This window comes from Rhipicephalus microplus, chromosome 7 (assembly GCF_043290135.1).
Source record: "Rhipicephalus microplus isolate Deutch F79 chromosome 7, USDA_Rmic, whole genome shotgun sequence".
Lineage (NCBI taxonomy): Eukaryota > Metazoa > Arthropoda > Arachnida > Ixodida > Ixodidae > Rhipicephalus > Rhipicephalus microplus.
The window spans coordinates 116,637,247-116,656,852 of NC_134706.1; the positions used below are offsets into that span (position 1 = coordinate 116,637,247).

Consider the following 19,606-nt stretch of genomic DNA (forward strand, 5'->3'; position numbering starts at 1 on the left):
TGGCATCAGTTTACTTACTCATTATGACATACAGTTTGTACAGTGTGGTTGAATGGGAAAGGGCTTAAAATATTTTGTAATAATGTTGTAGCCGAGTTTAAATAGGTACTTGACAACCTGTGTGTTGCAGTGCTTTTAGACTGGTAGGCCTGAGAGACAAGCGCACACTATACAGTTTGAAAACAAGAAACCTAGGTGCCACAGAAAAATAGTAATACTTTGGTGCGGGAGACTCGAAGGCAGGTGTCAAGTGAATAGAAGCATAACTTGGGAAGGCGTAGAGCTGCAAGGCGTGACTGAATTGGCAAAATCTTCATACGAGTACGGCAACAAGTGGCACAAAATGAGGATGGTGTCCCGATTGTCCCAGGTGGCAGTTCCCCCCCACCCCCCCCCCGAGTCTCGGCCACACGTGAAGGGCTCCGATTTTGCATGCTGAAAGTGCCAGATTCTAAATTTAATGTTCCAAACATATCGCAACCACCATATTTTAACGACTTCCTTCTTTTTGCAGTTGGAATTGAAATAAGCTCAATGATGATGGAGTTTTGGTCAGCTGACACAGCATGCAATAGAATGAGCATTGTCTACAGCGCCTCTGAAATTGGACACCACATTTTAATTGGAAATTATTTTTAAAACAAATCTTGAGGTTTAGAGCTGAGACAATAATTAAAACAAGTAATTTACTTCCATTCACAGAGCCGAGACTTAGTGTACTTCTACTCGCTTCAAGCCAGCAATTGGCCTCCAGAGTAAACAAGCTGACGTGTCTCAAATGCCATTGGCACTCAATTCTTCCAGCTTTCGGGCTTTGGCAAAGCACGAGATGCCACCCAAACGCGTGTTATAATATGAGAGTTTTTTTATGTGCGAGTAGTTGCTGCACAGTCATCAAAATGAAAACGCAGATGTAGTAACAGCAAAGCACTGCATTAGTGCCTTTTGTGCTGTTATGTAGTATAGGGCAAGCACTTTGACATCTTTGATAGGCTTACGGAAATCTTCGAATGCTTCGATTATTCAGACTAACATTACTCATTCGTCGAGTATTACTATATTCAGCCCCGCCGCGGTAGTCTAGTGGCTAAGGTACTCGGCTGCTGACCCGCAGGTCGCGGGTTCAAATCCCAGCTGCGGCGGCGGCATTTCCGATGGAGGCAGAAATGTTGTAGGCCCGTGTACTCAGATTTGGATGCACGTTAAAGAACCCCAGGTGGTCAAAATTTACGGAGCCCTCCACTATGGCGTCTCTCGTAATCATATGGTGGTTTTGGGACGTTAAACCCCACAAATCTATCTATTACTATATTCAACGCTAATATTACGACAAATATTACTGTATTAGAGAAGAACTAATAAGTGTCGTTAGTCCACGTGTGACCCCCTCTAAATGTGCTTTCACTGCAGTGGATGGTTGCTAAGCCGCCAAAGCACCTTTTAAGTGCATACAATTCGCATGTAACCTCCTGTATAGGTGGTCTCACTCCTGTGAAAGAGTTATAAGTCATGAAAACACCTATTTTGTGGAAGTCTGCGCTGCCGTGAATCCACACTTCAAGGTTAAATGAACATATTACCCCAACACCAATTCATCATTTTTTAAAATATTTCAAAGCTTGCTATACTGGCTTATGTGCTCTATGTATAGTGAATTTTAAAACTTAATGTATTTTACAGGTTATTACTGGGGACATTACCGAAAGTCAAATCCAGGTACTATTCAAAGTTGTTTCCACTTCCTTTGAACAAAAGGGTATGGCATTTGATTTGCACAGACCTTGTTTTAATTGGAAAACACACACGCACAGCAGAGGTTAGTTGAGTCTTGACAAACACGTTCATGTTTCTTTGTAATATATGATGTGTGCTATTCGAGTTTGCTTTGAACATAAATTCACCAATGAACCCGCCACAATGGTCTAATGGCTAAGGCACTCGACTGCTGATTCGCAGGTCACGGGATCAAATCCCGGCTATGGCAGCCGTATTTTTTATGCAGGCGAAAATTCTGCAGGTCGGTGAGCTCAAATTTGAGTGCACATTAAAGAACCGCAGGTGGTTGAAATTTTCGGAGCCTTCTATTACGGCGTCTCTAACAATCGTATGGTGGTTTTGGTACGTTAAACGCCAATCATTACTGAAATTTGCCGTCATACAAGCTTAACCTTTGGGCTTTGAAGGCTGCTGCAACCTCCAATCTCGCACTCGTGCGAAGGAGCCCTGCATCAATTCTTGAAGTAACCATCGAATGGAGTTTATTGCCTCATGAATCATCCATAGGCAACATTTTTAGAATCCATAAGGTACGAGCGAAGAGAGATTATCACACAATGGAATTGCTTTCTTTCTCCTCTCACCTATGCGAGCGTGCTGGATGCTAAGCAGGGAGGCATGTCATAGGGCAAGGAAGTTGCTTCAGGTGCACATCATGACCTTATATACTTTTTCCTAATTTTTTTTCTTTGAATGCACGTCTTGCTAACAGTGCGACCGCAAGCACACGGCAGCCTTGGTCACTATGCAGCTCACGACGCGCGTATTGTTCAATGACTGTGATTTTGGGCATGTGGTGTGGTCATTCATTTATATGGCGTAATTAGGGGAAAGACCAGAGAATTTTTGCCCGGCTTTGACAATTCGTTGTAGGTTCTAGGCCGCTTGCTGCGCTCAAATGTTTGGCTCAGGTTTTCGGAAGCCTGGAATACCAATTTGAAGCATTTTATGACGATGCTGAAAACGTGCTGTGGGGTCCCTTTAATGAAAGAGATGCGAAAGTGAACCACTATGTCAATTTAGGCTCATTGTAGTACTCTTTGAAAAATATCGCAGAATATCCACGGATTGAATCATGGTAAGTGGGGCGAAGCGTCCATCAGCCCGTCCGTGCTTCCGTCCGTCCGTTCGTTCTTGCTTCAGTTCGTTCACGCGTCCGTCTGTGAGTACGTCCATCCGTCTGCGCGTGCGTCCATATGTCTGTCCGCCTTTTATTCTGTCCGTCCGTTCATCTAGTGAACACTCAAGTACCGCCATCTCGCATCCCCTTTGGCACATATCTGCTCTGCCCGTCCATCCATCCGTCTGTCCGTTTGCCTGTCCATCCGTCCATCCATCAGTCCGTGCATCCATCTAGTGAACACCCCAAGTACCGTCATATCACATACACTGTGGCACACCCGCTCTAGAACGGGCATGTGCCACTAGTGGCTACATACATCAACGGAGGATGGACAGACCCACACCCTAAGGAGCTTTGTCCCTAAAATGTCAGTTTTGAGGTTATTAGTACAAGATCTAATTGGGGTCAATTATACATAAAAAAATTGTCCAAAACTCCTTGCATTAAAAACATATGACAATGCATTGTACTAGTAAACTTCGAATTGCCACGATTGGGATTGTGTGAATAATAATCGAATGAATATTACAGTACTCAAAATCACTTCGATTCTAAGTCAATTTATTCAAAATTTTGGAAAAATTTGGGGACACTTAAGCTTCGCCTTTAAGAGTTGAACGCAATAGCGAAATATGGCCGCTAGTGTGCCCTTCAACAGCTAAGTGCATACTTACTAATATGTTTCGTTACACCGACACAGGCACACACACAAATGCACACACGCACACGAACACACGCGACGTATTTATAGTAATGGTACAGGTTTTTGATCAATTTAACAGCACTTTTATAACAACTTCATGAAAATATTGTACAGTGATATAGTCACATGGTCCTGTATTATGAACTGCGCGTTGGCGTGGCACTTGTATTCGTAAATGGTCACATTCTGTCATCCTTGTTGCGTTGGTTATGTGGCAATGGTTCGACTGTTTCTTCTGGAGACCTCTTCCGGCCAGCCGCAACAAGCATTGTCTCATGGTCGGTGAAACTGCAACTGCAATACTTCACTTCTTTAATGGTGTCGTGAGAATGAAAAGCTGAATCTATGCAAGTGTTGTGATTTGCAGAAATGACATTTCCTTGAAAGGGCATAAAGAGTCTCAGAATGCCTCAGATGGCAGCACATTATCTAGCGTTTGCTGTTTGCTTGATCAGTGCCTCTGGAAAGGCACGATATGTTTTCTGCTAGATGGACATAGTTGTCCATGTTTAGAGCTCTTTGAAAGTTCCTGTGTGTTTTTAGTGGCAATGGCTGTACTGTCCCGGCCTTTTTCGACGTAGTATAATGGCCTCCCAAATGTGCCTACGAATTGCCGAATAGGCTCGTTTTCGTCGTGACACCTGTCAAACAAAATGCGTTAAGGGGACTCCTTCCACTACATGACATTTATGTAGTGTTTTTTCCCGCAGCTGCAAGTAACATTGTGGCTTTATGGTAGGACACCTGCTAGCCATGCAAACATCCTGGGTTCGATCCCCAATGGGACCGAAAACGTTATTATTTATTTTATTTGCTTCTTTTTCGATTTTTCACTCACGGACGATTTCTGCCTGACAACCAACGGTGCCGACGGCGGAATTTTTGCGACACGAGCTCTGCATTAATATTCGAAAGAAACTAACAGGCGTGTATTAGGCCGCATGTAACCTCTTGTAGAGATGGTTTCACAGCAGTGGAGGGGTGCTGAGCCGTAAAAACAACTCACCAGGAGAAATCCACACTGCCGCTAGGCCACACTGCAAGGTGAACGAACATGTTACCCTCCTTGGGCAGACAGTATGCGAGTGGGCTGAGCTTTCCCCCCCGGCATATTTTTTTCCAGGCTATCATACACTGCAACGAACTGTTGGTCATCATATCTTGCAAATGTCAAATAGGGCTGTCATTCCTTTCTCTACCATGCTTTTAAAATTCAGATCATGGGGCAGTGACAAGTAGGAACTGACAGTAGTTTTTACGTGGGTTCATAGTTAAGAATGGCGTAAAAGATGCGAGACACAGAATGACGAGAGCATCGTTTTGTGTCCGGCGCCTGTTTTCGTAGTTTTGTGTCCCGTGCTTTAGAGCCGTTCTTGACTATGGGCAAGTAGGAAGTCTGGCGCTGTGGTCGCCTTGAGAACGAAGTTGTAGGATGAGGAAAATTGCAGCATTTCAACGAATCGTGCCCAAAATAAGTACTGTATGTGTGCATACGCATCAAAAATATTAAGGCTTTGTTATAGTATAGACAATTGTTAATAATATTCTCGATATTTTTGATAAGCCCCTCTCTCTCATATATATATATATATATATATATATATATATATATATATATATATATATATATTGTTGCGTATATGCACGAAGAAAAAGAAGCGTATACGGTGAACGCACTTGTCGCCCAGAGCGAGAGAAGAAGAAGAGGATCAGGAGGATCGTTACCCAGTCGGCCGCTTCTGAGCTGCCCCTCGCGACCTAATAAACGGCCCCTTTCAACGTCTACCAGTCTCTTTCAAACGTAACAGAGTGGTGGAGGTGCTGGGTAAGCACTTCAACTACGGAACGATCACTGCCACAGCTTCGACGAAGCCGTCGACTTGCCGGTCTCCCACCATCTGCCGTGAGTGACTTCGCCATGCCCGAAGAAGCAGGCGTTTCCAGGACGGCACCATCTGGCCCTCTTCCATACTACCGAGTTCCACCGCCCTTCGGAGGAAAAGCCGAAGAAGATGTCGACGCCTGGCTCACCAAGTACAAACGTGTGGGCAAGTCCAACGGTTGGGATGCAGCCGGTATGCTAGCCAACGTAGTGTTCTCCCTGACCGACACCGCACTGCTATGGTACGAGAACCACGAGGACGCTCTCACGACGTGGGATCTTTTTGTTGAAGAGCTCAGGGCGTGTTTCGGCGACTCGGTTGCTAGAAAGAAGCGGGCTGAGCAAACACTGTCGCAACGGGCACAGCTACCAGGTGAGACATGCACCACTTACATAGAAGAAGTGTTAAGGCTGTGCAAGGTGGTCTGTGCTACCATGTCGGAAGAGGACAAAGTTGGGCATCTGCTGAAGGGGATTGCTGAGGACGTATATAATTTTCTAATTGGAAAAGAAAGCCTCAGTTCTGTGTCCGACGTCATTCAGCATTGCCGAACGTTTGAAACGCTCAAGATACGTCGAATTGCGCCCAATTTTGGTCGGCTGGCTAACGTTACAACTGTTGCCAGTGTGGACACGAATCCTGGCCTCGACCTTTTCTCTACCATTCGACAGATTGTTCGTGAGGAACTGTCGCACCGAGAAATGTCGTGTTCGACTGCTGACCATCGCGAGTTGTGTCTGCCACGCGAGGCTATGGATGTGCCTCCTTTGACCCAATGGCAACCGACGATGAGCGCGGCAACTGTGGAGTACAGCCCAGCCCCACAGTCAAGAATGACAACCAGATTTCCCGCGTCGCGGTATGACCGACGCTCTCAGCGCATGCCTCCTCGACGCCCGACGTCTCGGTACGACGCACCCAACCAGTACATCCGTCACACAAGAGCAAATGATGACGCTCTATTCATCGATGAGCGACCGACGTTTCGACCTCGGCCGGTGTGCTATTCCTGCGGTGTGCCAGGCCACATATCGCGATTTTGCAACCGTCGGGTGACTCCTCGGTATCACCAACCATGCGATTTTTCACGACCCTTCGAACAGCCTCATAGTGTCTGGCGGCCGGCCCACATACCACCTGATGACAACTATTGGCCCAGCAACTTCCGCAACTACTCCCCAGCATCTGACAGGAGTTTAACGCCCCCACCGCGACCTCGTGCTCATCGTTCTCCTTCACCGCTGCGTCGCAAAGCACCCTCTTCGCCACCGGAAAACTAGCCAGCGCGGCCAATGGGGGTGAGGTCGCTGGAAACGTGCTACTAAGAGAAATACCTCCTGTGTGTATGTTTAAAAACTAAGTGCGTGTTTTGGTGGATCATGTGCCTGTGATGGCGTTGGTGGACACAGGTGCAACTATTTCCGTGATGAGTGGTTCTTTTAAAGATGTGTTAGGGCGGAAAGTTGTTTTTACCTGGGATGAAACTTCGACGTTCTGTGGAGTGAGTGGAGAGCCATTGCGCCCTATTGGTGTGTGTAGTGCTGAGGTATTTTTGGGAGGCCTTATGATAACGACAGAGTTTGCGATTATTCCTCGGTCGACACATGATGTCATTCTCGGCATGGACTTCTTGCGAGAATGTGGTGCCACTGTAGACTGTCGCACGGGGAAAGTCTTTGTGAGTGGCCAGATGCCTTCAGAACTTCTGGAAACTCCAGCGAATGACCAAACTACGCTGTGTGTCTGTGGCGATACGTTCATACCTGCGTTGTCTACCGTACGTGTTCCTGTTGTTTGTCGCGGCGCTGATTCTGACAGCTTCGATGCGAGCGTAGAACCAATGCACATAAACTGCGTGAAGAAGAATGTGTTGGTTCCCCATTGTGTGGTGTCGATTGATGGCGGAAGAACTGGCCTATGGACTGTAAACTGTTCCTCTGAGCCCGTGACCCTACCCAATGGTTTGAAATTAGCTTCGGTCAGCAAAGAACACGCGACCTTATCAGTGGTCGAGCTCACAGACGTGCCGGAAGAACGTGACGGAACTGGTTGTCACAATTTAGACGGGGCGCTTATGGCAACGATAAATAAGTCGCTTAGCTCAAGCGAGCGCCGAACTTTAATGAATGTGCTGTTGAAGCACGTTTCGGTATTTGACTTTGCGCAGAAGGGCAAAGTAATCCCTATCCCCCTGTCTCGAACGCGCCATACCATCAACACTGGCGCGGCAAGTCCGATTCGCCAAAAACCGTATCGTGTTTCCCCGTCAGAAAGACAAATTATCAACGACCAAGTGCAGGAAATGATGCAAAAGGGAGTAGTACAAGAGTCAGCCAGTCCGTGGGCAGCACCGGTAATCCTTGTTAAGAAGAAGGATGGATCTTGGAGATTTTGCGTCGACTATCGCCGACTGAATGCCGTGACTAAAAAGGACGTATACCCGCTGCCCCGTATAGAGGACGCAATAGACTGCTTACATTCGGCCTCTTATTTTTCCTCCGTAGACTTACGATCCGGTTATTGGCAAATTCCGACGCACCCAGAGGACAAGGAAAAGACTGCCTTTGTAACCCCTGATGGGCTTTATGAATTCAACGTAATGCCATTTGGACTGTGCAATGCACCGGCAACCTTCGAGAGGTTTATGGACACCATTCTGCGTGGCTTGAAGTGGAACATTTGCATGTGCTACCTCGACGACGTCATCATCTTTGGCCGCACGTTCAGTGAACACAACTCTCGTCTGGATACTGTTTTGAACTGCATCCGAAACGCTGGCCTAATTTTAAACTCGAAGAAATGCCACTTCGGAGACCGCCAGACGCTTGTGCTCGGGCATCTCGTTGACAAGGATGGCATCCGCCCTGACCCCCAGAAGACAGCAGCAGTTGAGGCGTTCAATGCGCCGCGTTCCGTCAAGGAGCTTCGTAGTTTCCTGGGGCTTTGTTCGTACTTCCGCCGCTTTATTCCGAAGTTTGCCGACGTGGCGTATCCTCTCACATGCCTCTTACGAAAGGACAATTCCTTTGAGTGGACTCCGGAGTGCGATTCTTCATTCCGTCAATTGAAGTTTTTGCTGACGTCACGACCCGTCCTTCAGCACTTCAGTCCTTCTGCTCCGACAGAGCTTCATACGGATGCTAGCGGCATAGGTATTGGCGCCGTCCTAGTACAACGTTACGGCGACCGCGAACACGTCATCGCATACGCAAGTCGCTCCCTAAGCAGGCCGGAACAAAACTACACTGTTACGGAACAAGAATGCCTGGTGGTATTATTTGCAATTCAGCGGTTTAGATCTTACCTGTACGGACGCCCATTCACAGTCGTAACCGACCACCACTCGTGTTGGCTTGTCAACCTTCGTGACCCTTGTGGTCGCCTTGCGCGCTGGGCACTCCGGCTACAAGAATACAGTTTTACCGTCGCTTACAAGAGTGGTCGTCGACATGCTGACGCGGACTGTCTTTCACGTATGCCACTTAGTACAACAGACTGTGAATCCGATGACCTTGACCAGCTTGTAGCGTCTGTGTCGCCTACGTTCCCGGACTATCCCAGTTTTAGAGCAGAACAGCGGAAAGATGCTAAACTGGCACCACTATTCGCCGCTGCATCCGCTTCTACTAGTGCCCGCCGTTTCTGTATGCGTGATGGACTGTTGTTCAAAAGGAACCTCTCCAGTAGTGGCGCGCGTTTCCTTCTAGTGGTCCCGGAGAGCCTGCGAACAGTTATTATGAGTGTCATGCACGACGACCCTACATCTGGACATTTAGGTGTGGCGCGGACGCTTCACCGGACTAAAGAGCGCTTTTATTGGCCTGGTATGCAGAAGTCTGTTGAGAGCTATGTGGCAAGCTGCATGCAATGTCAGCGTCACAAACGTCCATCAACTGGTCCAGCTGGTCTTCTACAGCCGATGCCTACTCCAGGCGCACCTTTTGAACAAGTGGGCATTGACTTTCTGGGCCCCTTCCCAAAATCGGCTAAGGGCAACCGATGGATAATTGTTTGCGTCGACTGCCACACACGCTACTGCGAGACGGCGGCCGTCCCCTCCGCAACTGCCAGTGAAGTCTCGTCGTTTTTGTTACAGTACGTCATCCTCCGACATGGCCCACCTCGCCTGATTATCAGTGATCGTGGACGACAATTCACAGCGGATGTCGTGGAGGAGCTACTCCGTTTATGTGAATCCCGCCTGCGTCACTCGACACCATACCACCCCCAAACTAATGGGCTGACGGAACGTACCAACCGCACCATTATCAACATGTTGTCTATGTATGTTTCCTGCGACCACAAGAACTGGGATGACGTACTCCCCTTCATTACTTACGCGTTCAACACCGCGAAGCATGAGATTACAGGCTATAGCCCTTTCTTTTTGCTTTATGCCCGTTCGCCCCGGTACACAATCAACACGATATTGCCTTTCTGTGACCACGACAACGTCACTGTCGCCGAGACTCTCTGCCTCGCCGAAGAGGCGCGTCGCATAGCTCTACTGCGCACATTGGCATCGCAAGACAAGTCGAAGGCACGCTATGACATTCACCATCGAGCAGTGATTTATCGCCGTGGTGATCTGGTGTGGTTGTGGACTCCGATGCGCAAGCGCGGGTTATGCCAAAAGTTTTTGGCCACTTACGATGGACCTTTTGTGATTGTCGACAGACTTACAGAGGTCAACTATGTAATAGCTCGTCTCACGGCGAGTGGCCGACGAGCTGCCAAAACTCAAGTGGTTCATGTTGCCCGCCTGAAACTGTACACGCCACGACAACTCGACTGACTCGTCCGGCAGCCTTCGTCTGCGCGGAGAGGAATGTTGCGTATATGCACGAAGAAAAAGAAGCGTATACGGTGAACGCACTTGTCGCCCAGAGCGAGAGAAGAAGAAGAGGATCAGGAGGATCGTTACCCAGTCGGCCGCTTCTGAGCTGCCCCTCGCGACCTAATAAACGGCCCCTTTCAACGTCTACCAGTCTCTTTCAAACGTAACAATATATATATATATATATATATATATTCTTACTCTGACGGACACAGGGCCCCCTGCGAAAGTGTTAGTAAAAACTGCGTTTTGTACGTTCGTCTACCTTTTTTTCAGAGAATTATAATATATAATTAGAGAGAAAGACATGTGAAAGAGCAAGTTGGGCACCTCGCCCCCTCTGGGAATATGAAAACTTTCCACCTATGTTACGCTCACATTGATTCATCATTTTGTAGGTTTAAAAGCTTGTTACATGGCTTATATGCTGTTAATAAGTTTTAAAATACAATACTATAATTCATGAACCAGTAGTGAAATCCTGTTACTATGCAAAGTTTTTTCTACTATCTTTGAACCAAAAAGAATGCATTTGTGCAGGCCTCTTTTTAATTTGAATATATATTGTGCAGGTTAGTTAGGTCATAAAAAATATGCTCATGTTTCCTTGTAAGATGTCACATTATTCGAATTCGATTCAAAATTATTCTGGAATCACTATTTTGGCTAAGGTACTCGGCTGCGGACCCGCAGGTAGCGGGATCAAATCCCGGCTGCGGCGGCTGCATTTCCGATGGAGGCGAAAATGTTGTAGGCCCGTGTGCTCAGATTTGGGTGCACGTTAAAGAACTCCAGGTGGTCGAAATTACCGGAGCCCTCCACTACGGCGTCTCGCATAATCATATGGTGGTTTTGGGACGTTAAACCTCACATATCAATCATCAATCACTATTCGGAAATGTTGTAGGCCCGTGTACTCAGATATGGATGCACGTTAAAGAACCCCAGGTGGTCAAAATTTCCGGAGCCCTCCACAACGGCATCTCTCATAATCATATGGTGGTTTTGGGACGTTAAACCCCACAAATCAATCAAATCATCAATCACTATTTGCTTCGAAACTGAAATTCACTATTTGTACTAGCCTAGCCACTACATATCTACACGGGAGACTGTCCCTTTCAGTCTTCAGTCACCGTTGTAGAGAAAACAATTTCTTCTCTTCTTTAGACCGCAGTCTCACTTCAGCTGCTCATCACACTTGCAAGGCTGCTCAGAAAGCCGTACTGTGCACCTTCCGATGGCTCGCAAATGTAGAAGCAGGCTTGTCCCTTGTAGTTACTCTGAGAAAAAAAAAAGAAAACAATGCTAGCCCCGTCATCTCATGTATGGTGCCACACTAGCCGCATTATTTGATGACAAAAGCACTCCGATCACATACATGCAATACGGAGTATTCGCGTGACGTTGACGTGTGCATTTTCGTTGCGTGACCTGTAGCTTTTCGCAGTGCCGGCTGTACTGTGAAACGGCAGCCTTGACGAGGTCAGTGCATACCAGCGAAAGAATTCGGCAGTGGGAAGCGTTGCTACAAAAAGCTGTGTAGCCACTCATGGGGTATTTTTATCTGTTTAAAACAGAGTCTCTAATGTGTACCATGAGTCCCTAGTAGTATCATTAAACATGTCGCAGCAAACAAATTCAGAACCGCGAGTAGAAAAGGTGCATTGCCGTGCCCACAAAAGAAGTCACAGCTTTGCTGCAAGTGCAAAGCAATGGATGCGATAGCAACCGATCAGGATTTCATGTGAAGAGCAGCAAGCAGGTTAAAACTTGGAGCACGTTGCACAAGCACAAAGGAATCACGAAAGAGACAGACAGAGGACGAGTGCGTACTAACAATTTTTACAGCTCGACACACCTGTCGTGCTCGACACACCTGCCATTTATCGTGCTTCTTGAACACAAAGAAAACACAAAACATGGTGCAGGTACACAGGACGAGTGCTAACTAACAAGTGTCGCAGTTGTCACTTCACCGTGTTTGAAAGAGTGCTTTTTTTTTGCCAGCCCCCTGCAGTGAGCAAAGTGACCTTTGAATGCCCTGTAAACTAAACACTATCTTTGCGGCGAAAGTACACAATGCAGTACAAACTGCCCCCGTCAAAAAATAGGCACACGGGCAGGGGCGACTACACCTCGTTGGGCAAAGTGCATGTTATGAGCCAACGCATTGCGACGAGTGGGGTGCCGTGTGCACTCTTCACGCCATCACACTGGTTTGCTGATAAAGCGGAGAACATGCTGGTATTTCCCTGCAATCAGCGTATTGCCAGCGATAAATAGCGTGTATAAATGGCTCGCTGTTAGTATGCTGTAGGGCGTGCGCTGCTGTAGCCAAAACGGTTAGCATTGCACTCTGCGGAGCTAGAGATCGCCTGTTCAATTCTGCGCGTTAGAAAATATTCATGTGCAGTTAAACCCCTTTATAAGAGGCATACTCTGGGCAGCAATTCTTGTTTCTCATAAGAGAGATCTCTTATGATCAGGGTACGTTGTATGCATTTTCCTTTCAACCCATATTTAATGTAGGCGCACTGGTCTTATACCTATTTGTCTCTTATTGTCTCATAAAGGGGTTCAACTGTTATTGCTATTGCGATAAAATAAACTCCATGCAAAAATTGCAAAAATATATTTTGATGCGGGGAGGCTGTATCATTCTCATGTGTTCATGTTACAACTTTTAACTGTCTAGTTAGTTACGTAAAAGACACGAGCTTTTCCCATGCAACAATTCATGAGAAAAGTGCCGACCTGATTGGGCAAATTCATCTTTTAGCACCTTTGCACACAACGAACAAAAACTAAAGAGCACACATGGTCAAGCACATTCTAACTGCTGGTGTATTTTTGAAATAACATTTGTTTCACAACCCAACATGATCTGTGCGTTGCCATCATAAAATGTGTCGTTTGAAGATATAACGTCCACTTGTGATCACAATGCTACAGATCTGCATGGCCACGATAACAGATGTGCTTTGAGGCAGTTTCATCGCCAATGCCATGGTGGAACATATTACAGCAGTGTGAATCAGGCTTAAGAGTTTTAAATACATTAAAGAAGCGAAGTTACGGTTCATGTTACTGAAAAAAAACCATTGGCATACCTTGATGTTGTCCATAAGAGCTGGCAATAGCCTCTCCTCCACCAACGTCACTGTGCATCCTCCGAATCCTGCGCCCGTGAGCCGAGATCCGTATGCTCCGGACTCCAAGCTCAGTCGAGTGAGTTCGTCCAGTTCGGGACAGGAAACCTCGAAGTCGTCCCTGCACGTTCAGCAAGTGATGTCATTTAATCGCGAAGTAAAGTGTTGCACTCGAAGCATTTGTTTTTGCCCACTCTGAGCCGAGGTCGAATATGAGGCTATTCGAGGGTGGAAATTTCGTTGCTGATCTACAGACATGCACCCCTACCGCTTGGACGCCTCCTTGCTCGACTTGCTGGCACGTGTGCATGTGTCCTATATACAGGTGCCTAATTTGTGCAGCTTACCCATGGACAGCACGCGAGGCTTGGACTGAGCAGTTTATGCTCACAGTTCGTAGTTGGAAGGATGATTGTTACCTATCATCATTCACAATGTCGGTTAGTTGATCTCAGTGACCTATCTGGTCGCCTTGCCTGGTGGGCGCTACACTTGCAGGAATTTGGCTTTGCGGTCCGTTCCAAGAGTGGCCACTAACTTGCCGATGCCGACTGTCGTTCGTGGCTCCCAATACCTAAAACTACTTGTGACGGTAATAATTTTGATGAATTCTTAACCGCCATTGATGAAACATGTTTTCCCGACCTCGCCACCTTCAGGAAAGAACAGCACGATGACCGCAGCTTGAATGACCTGTTCGACTCTGCTGCTCAGCCGACAAACAAGAATGGCTTTGTTATGAAAGATGACCTGCTATATAAAAAGAATTACGCAGCTGATGGTGCACGCTTACCATTAGTGGTCCCCACAATGTTGCGAGGAGGCGTGCTCTGTGCTATGCATGATAATGAAACCGCCGGACACATTGGTTTCGCCAAAACGTATCGCCGTGTTCACAGTATAGATTCTACTGGCCTAGAATGAGAAGTACTATAGAAAAGTATGTGGCCAGTTGTGACAAATGCCAACAATTCAAACACCCAAACACTTCCCCAGTCGGACTCCTCCACCCTTTGACACCAGCCTCAACACATTTCGAAATAGTCGGAGGGGATCTTGTCGGCCCTTTCCTGCGCTCATCAAACAACAGCCGTTGAGTCATCGTTTGTGTTGACCACCTTGATGCGCATTGCAAACTTCGGCGTAGACGATGCTGTGCACATCCACCAGAGAATCAATACTGCAAGTGACCGTGTAACTCAAAGCTAGACCTCACGACCCACCAACGGTGATAAGGTACGTCTGTTTGTTCCACTCATGTTAAGAGTGCCACAGAGCACTGTGACATCGACGGGAATACTAGATGGTGCCATAAATTTTCTGGTTATGCTCAACAGCCAATCAGCGTGTGTCAAAGGCAACAATTTGGTGATTGTCACAATCCGCAATTCTTTCAGAATACCACTTCTAGCGATGAAAAAAAGAGACAATAAACCTAACCGAGACAAGAAGACGGCAATGTGAATTAAGTAAGCAAACGAACAGCTCTAATATCGTGATGGGCATTTAAGTGGAAGATTCAAGAATGATTTAGGTTTTGCTGCTCCACTGGACAAAACACTGATATAAATAAACGAGACATTTCTGGTTAACTTTGACCGCTAAGGAGTTTTATAACATGCACAGAAAAGGACATTTTTTTTGCATTTCACACTGTTTACATGAAGCCACTGTGGCCTGGAACTTATAGCCTGTATTTTAGTGCTCAGCAGCACAATGCTACAATCACTAATATGAAGAAATTGAAATTTCAAGGGGGTATTGTCACGTGCTTGCCCAAGAAAGACGATGACAGTTGTGCATGTGCCACGAAGAACTCCGAAATGGACGAAGAAGAAGAACTCGCTTGCGCGTTCTAATTAAAAAGATCGACCTGCTTCTGGTGTCAGTCTCTACGGCAAGATCTCTGTTTTGACGTCGTGACACTGGTGGAGGTGCTGGGTACAACCGGATGCCGGACAGTCTTGCTCGGACCCGTTCATCTAGTCCAGAGACCCAGCCCCTCGTCACGACTCCGGTGCACCGATTCAGTCGGCGCCTACTAGGCCTAAGTCCGAAGTCCGTACCTGTTCCGCCTCTAACCAGCATGGCAGCTCCTACCACATCCACGGCTACCCTTCCATCGCAGACCGCACTTCCCTCCCAGGTGACTCTTGAACATCCTCGCGTTCCTGAAGTTTTTCGTGGAGAAGAGTACGAGGATGTCAGGGACTGGCTCGAACAGTTCGAACGGGTCGCTGTATCTAACCACTGGAACGAACAGCACAAACTTGGCCGAGCATATTTCGCCCTGGAAGATAGCGCTCGCACGTGGTAGGAGAACCACGAGGCTACTTTCCAATCTTGGGAAGATTTCCGCCGAAAGCTCCTCGCCACATTTTTGAACACGGACCGACGGGATCGCGCACAGCAACTGATTGAGGCTCGCGCACAAAAACCCAACGAAACAGCCGCCATGTACGCAGAGGGTATGATCCGTCTGTTTCGACGAGCTGACCCTGACATGCCCGAGGCGAAGAAGGTGCGTCACCTAATGCAGGGTGTCAAAGCACCAGTGTTTGCGGGCCTCGTACGAAATTTACCTACAACAGTAGATGAATTCATAAGAGAGGCGACTGTCATCGAGCGCGCACTGCGACAACGATACCGACACTTTGACCGCCTGCCGAACCACACGGCAGTAAGTGCTGCAGCTCAGAACACTGCCGTGTGTGAAAGTTCCCTGCGACAAATGATTAGGGAAATACTGCGTGAGGAACTTTGGGCCTTCTGCGTCCCTCCTACCCAACCGCCCGTCGCATCTGTTGCCGAAATCGTCCGCCAGGAGTTGAGGCAAGCCGTTACACCACCGGCGCCAAGTCCTGAGCCACATCCAGCGAGCTACGCTGATGTGGTCCGTCGTCCTCCACCGTCATTTGTGGCGACATCCTTCCAGCCACGACCCGCGGCCGTACCTTGGTGGCAACGGGATTCCATGAGACGACCACCAGTTCACCGAACTGACTTGTGGCGCATGGCCGACCGTCGACCTATTTGCTTCCGCTGCGGAGAACCAGGTCACATTGCTCGCTATTGCCGTCATAGCGATTCCGGCTTCGGGAACTTTTCTCGTCCCGCTTCTTTCCGCTCTGAAGACCGTCGTGCCCACGATGCCGATCAACTGTCGACTGGCCAAGCAACTACACCGCGTCGCTGGCGATCTCCATCTCCTGCGCGTCACCGTGACTTCCCTCAGAGCTACGCGGACGTCACCAGAGGCCGTTCGCCTAGCCCGCGCCGGGGAAACTAACTGCTGCGACCTCCGGGGGCAAGGTTGCCAATCGTCGAGACACCGAAAAGTTCCCCCTATCATCGCAAGAAGGTATGACGACAACCACGACGAATACGACGACGAATACTAATGCCGGTGAAGTTGTACGTGCTGATCTAGGCGTTTTCATTGACGGACATTACGTTACAGCACTGGTCGACACTGGCGCCGACTTCTCAATCATGCGACAAGAACTCGCCGACCGCCTTAGAAAGGTAAAGACACCGTGGACAGGGACACACATAAGGAGTGCTGGTGGTCAGCTGATGATTCCCACGGGTAAATGCACCGCTCGACTTCGCATTGGGGATTCTAGCTTCGTGGCCACTTTCGTCCTGTTGCCAGACTGCTGTAAAGAGCTAATTTTGGGCATGGATTTTCTTCGAGATCATGGCGCTATTATCAACATTCCTCAACGTATGGTGACGTTTTGCACACATCCGTATGTCGACGACAGCAGCGACGAACTACGCGGCAGTTTGCGAATAGCCGACGATGTGACGCTCCCACCGAGATCCTGCTGCCTTGTGTCTGTGTCCAGTGGGTGGCCTTCCTATAAGGATGTGATAGTGGAGCACATAGTCGCTCTTTTGCTCACTCAAGGCATTTCCATCGCGAGAGGCATTCTAACGCTTACTGGTGGACAAGCAGAAGTGCTCCTTACAAACTTCAGCAACGAGCGCCGTCAAATCCAGAAGGGTACCGCAATTGCCTACTTCGACGATATAGACCAAGCCGGAGATTGCTGTGCTTTGCAACCAGATGACGCGACAGTCCCTGCCTCGACAACTTTGTCGGTGGACATCTGCTCCACGCTACCGTCCTCTGATAGGAAGCGTCTGCTTGGACTTATACACCAATTCAAAGACTGCTTTTCGCGTACGTCAAAGGTCCAGCGGACAGACACCATTGACCAAGCACCGCATCATCACCGAAGACAACACGCGACCGATTCGGCAGAACCCCTACCGCGTGGCTCCGAAAGAACGCGAGGAGATTCAGAAGCAAGTACAGAAGATGCTCGTGGATGACGTCATACAACCTTCAAAAAGTCCTTGGGCGTCCCCTGTGGTTTTGGTCAAGAAAAAAGACGGCAGCTTGCGTTTCTGTATTGATTATCGCAAGTTGAACCAAGTCACGAAGAAAGACGTCTATCCAATGCCTCGCATAGACGATTCACTCGATCGGCTGCGTCATGCGCGCTATTTCTCTTCAACGGACCTCCGAAGCGGCTACTGGCAGATAGAAGTCGACGAGAGAGATCGTGAAAAAACGGCCTTTGTGACGCCTGATGGCCTTTATGAATTTAAGGTGCTTCCTTTTGGGTTGTGCTCGGCGCCAGCCACTTTTCAGCATCTCATGGACACCGTACTATCGGGCCTGAAGTGGCAAACATGCTTGGTCTATCTGGACGATGTTGTTGTATTCTCAGCATCATTCGAGGAACATCTCAGCCGTCTATCCACCGTACTCCAAGCCATACGCTCGGCCGGCCTGACTTTAAAACCAGAAAAATGTCATTTTGGTTTCAACGAACTCAGCTTCCTAGGCCACGTCGTCAGTCACGAGGGTGTTCGACCTGACCCGGCCAAAATAGATGCCGTAGCGCAATTTCCTGCACCCCGTGACAAAAAGGCTGTGAGACGCTTCTTAGGGTTGTGCGCCTATTACCGGCGATTTATCGAGGACTTTTTGTCTATTGCGGCGCCATTGACACGACTCACACGTGAGGATGTCCCCTTCTTTTGGGGTGAACAGGAGCAAATGGCATTCAATGAACTGCGACAACGCTTGCAAACACCTCCAGTCCTTGCGCACTTCGACCAGGACGCCCCTACAGTACTTCACACTGACGCCAGCAATGTAGGTCTAGGTGCCGTTCTGGTGCAGTGGCAAGACGGCTGTGAAAGAGTAATATCCTACGCCAGCAGAACTCTCTCTCGCATGGAGGAGAACTACTCGACCACCGAGAAGGAGTGTCTCGCCGTGGTGTGGGCAGTCATCAAATTTCGTCCGTATTTGTACGGCCGCTCCTTCAAGGTTGTTAGCGACCATCACTCTTTGTGCTGGCTCACCAACCTTAAAGATCCATCTGGTCGTTTGGCGCGCTGGAGCCTAAGACTTCAAGAGTTTGACATGACCATCGTCTACAAATCTGGGAAGAGGCACACCGACGCCGACTGTCTCTCACGGTTGCCAGTGGAAACTGTCGCTCCTGATGACGAAAACATCGACGCGGCATTCTTGGGAGTTGTCAACACAGCCACTATTGCACGAGAGCAGCGCAGTGACCCTGAGCTGTTACCACTCATTGAATATTTAGAAGGACAACGTAAAGACGTGCCGCAGTTATTTGCTAGAGGACTGCCATCTTTTCGCTTGCGAAACGATGTTCTCTATAAGAAAAACTTCTCACCAACTGGTAACCCGCACTTGCTCGTCGTGCCTGCCTCTCTTCGAAAAGAAATAATGGAAGCGTGCCATGATGAAGCAACTTCTGGTCATCTAGGCTACACCCGAACATTGTGCCGACTACGATGCAAGTACTACTGGCCAAAGTTACCTGCTGCGGTTAACCATCACGTGCGAACGTGCACCGACTGCCAAAGACGCAAAGCGCCTCCCAGCAAGCCAGCCGGTCTTTTACATCCAGTCGAAGCACCGGAAAAGCCGTTCACCCAGATTGGAATGGATTTCCTGAGTCCCTTTCCAACTTCCACAACAGGGAACAGATGGATTATTGTGGTCACTGATTACCTGTCCCGTTATGCAGAGACTAAAGCTATGCAGCGTGGCACAACAGCAGAAGCCGCTCAGTTTTT

At 48.2% G+C, this 19,606-nt stretch overlaps 1 protein-coding gene across 1 annotated transcript in view; it reads right to left on the bottom strand.

The window, feature by feature from the left end:
* Positions 1-11,371: 11,371 nt before the first annotated feature.
* The window catches only part of LOC119179819 (galactokinase), a 32,823-nt gene continuing 24,588 nt past the window's right edge, over positions 11,372-19,606 (bottom strand). The window contains exons 7-8 of the mRNA XM_037430939.2: positions 13,436-13,595; positions 11,372-11,605 (exon numbers count right to left, since the gene is read on the bottom strand). Of these exons, the coding sequence (XP_037286836.2) occupies positions 11,507-11,605; positions 13,436-13,595 (259 nt within the window). The 3' untranslated portion in view covers positions 11,372-11,506. The remainder of the gene's footprint in view (positions 11,606-13,435; positions 13,596-19,606) is intronic.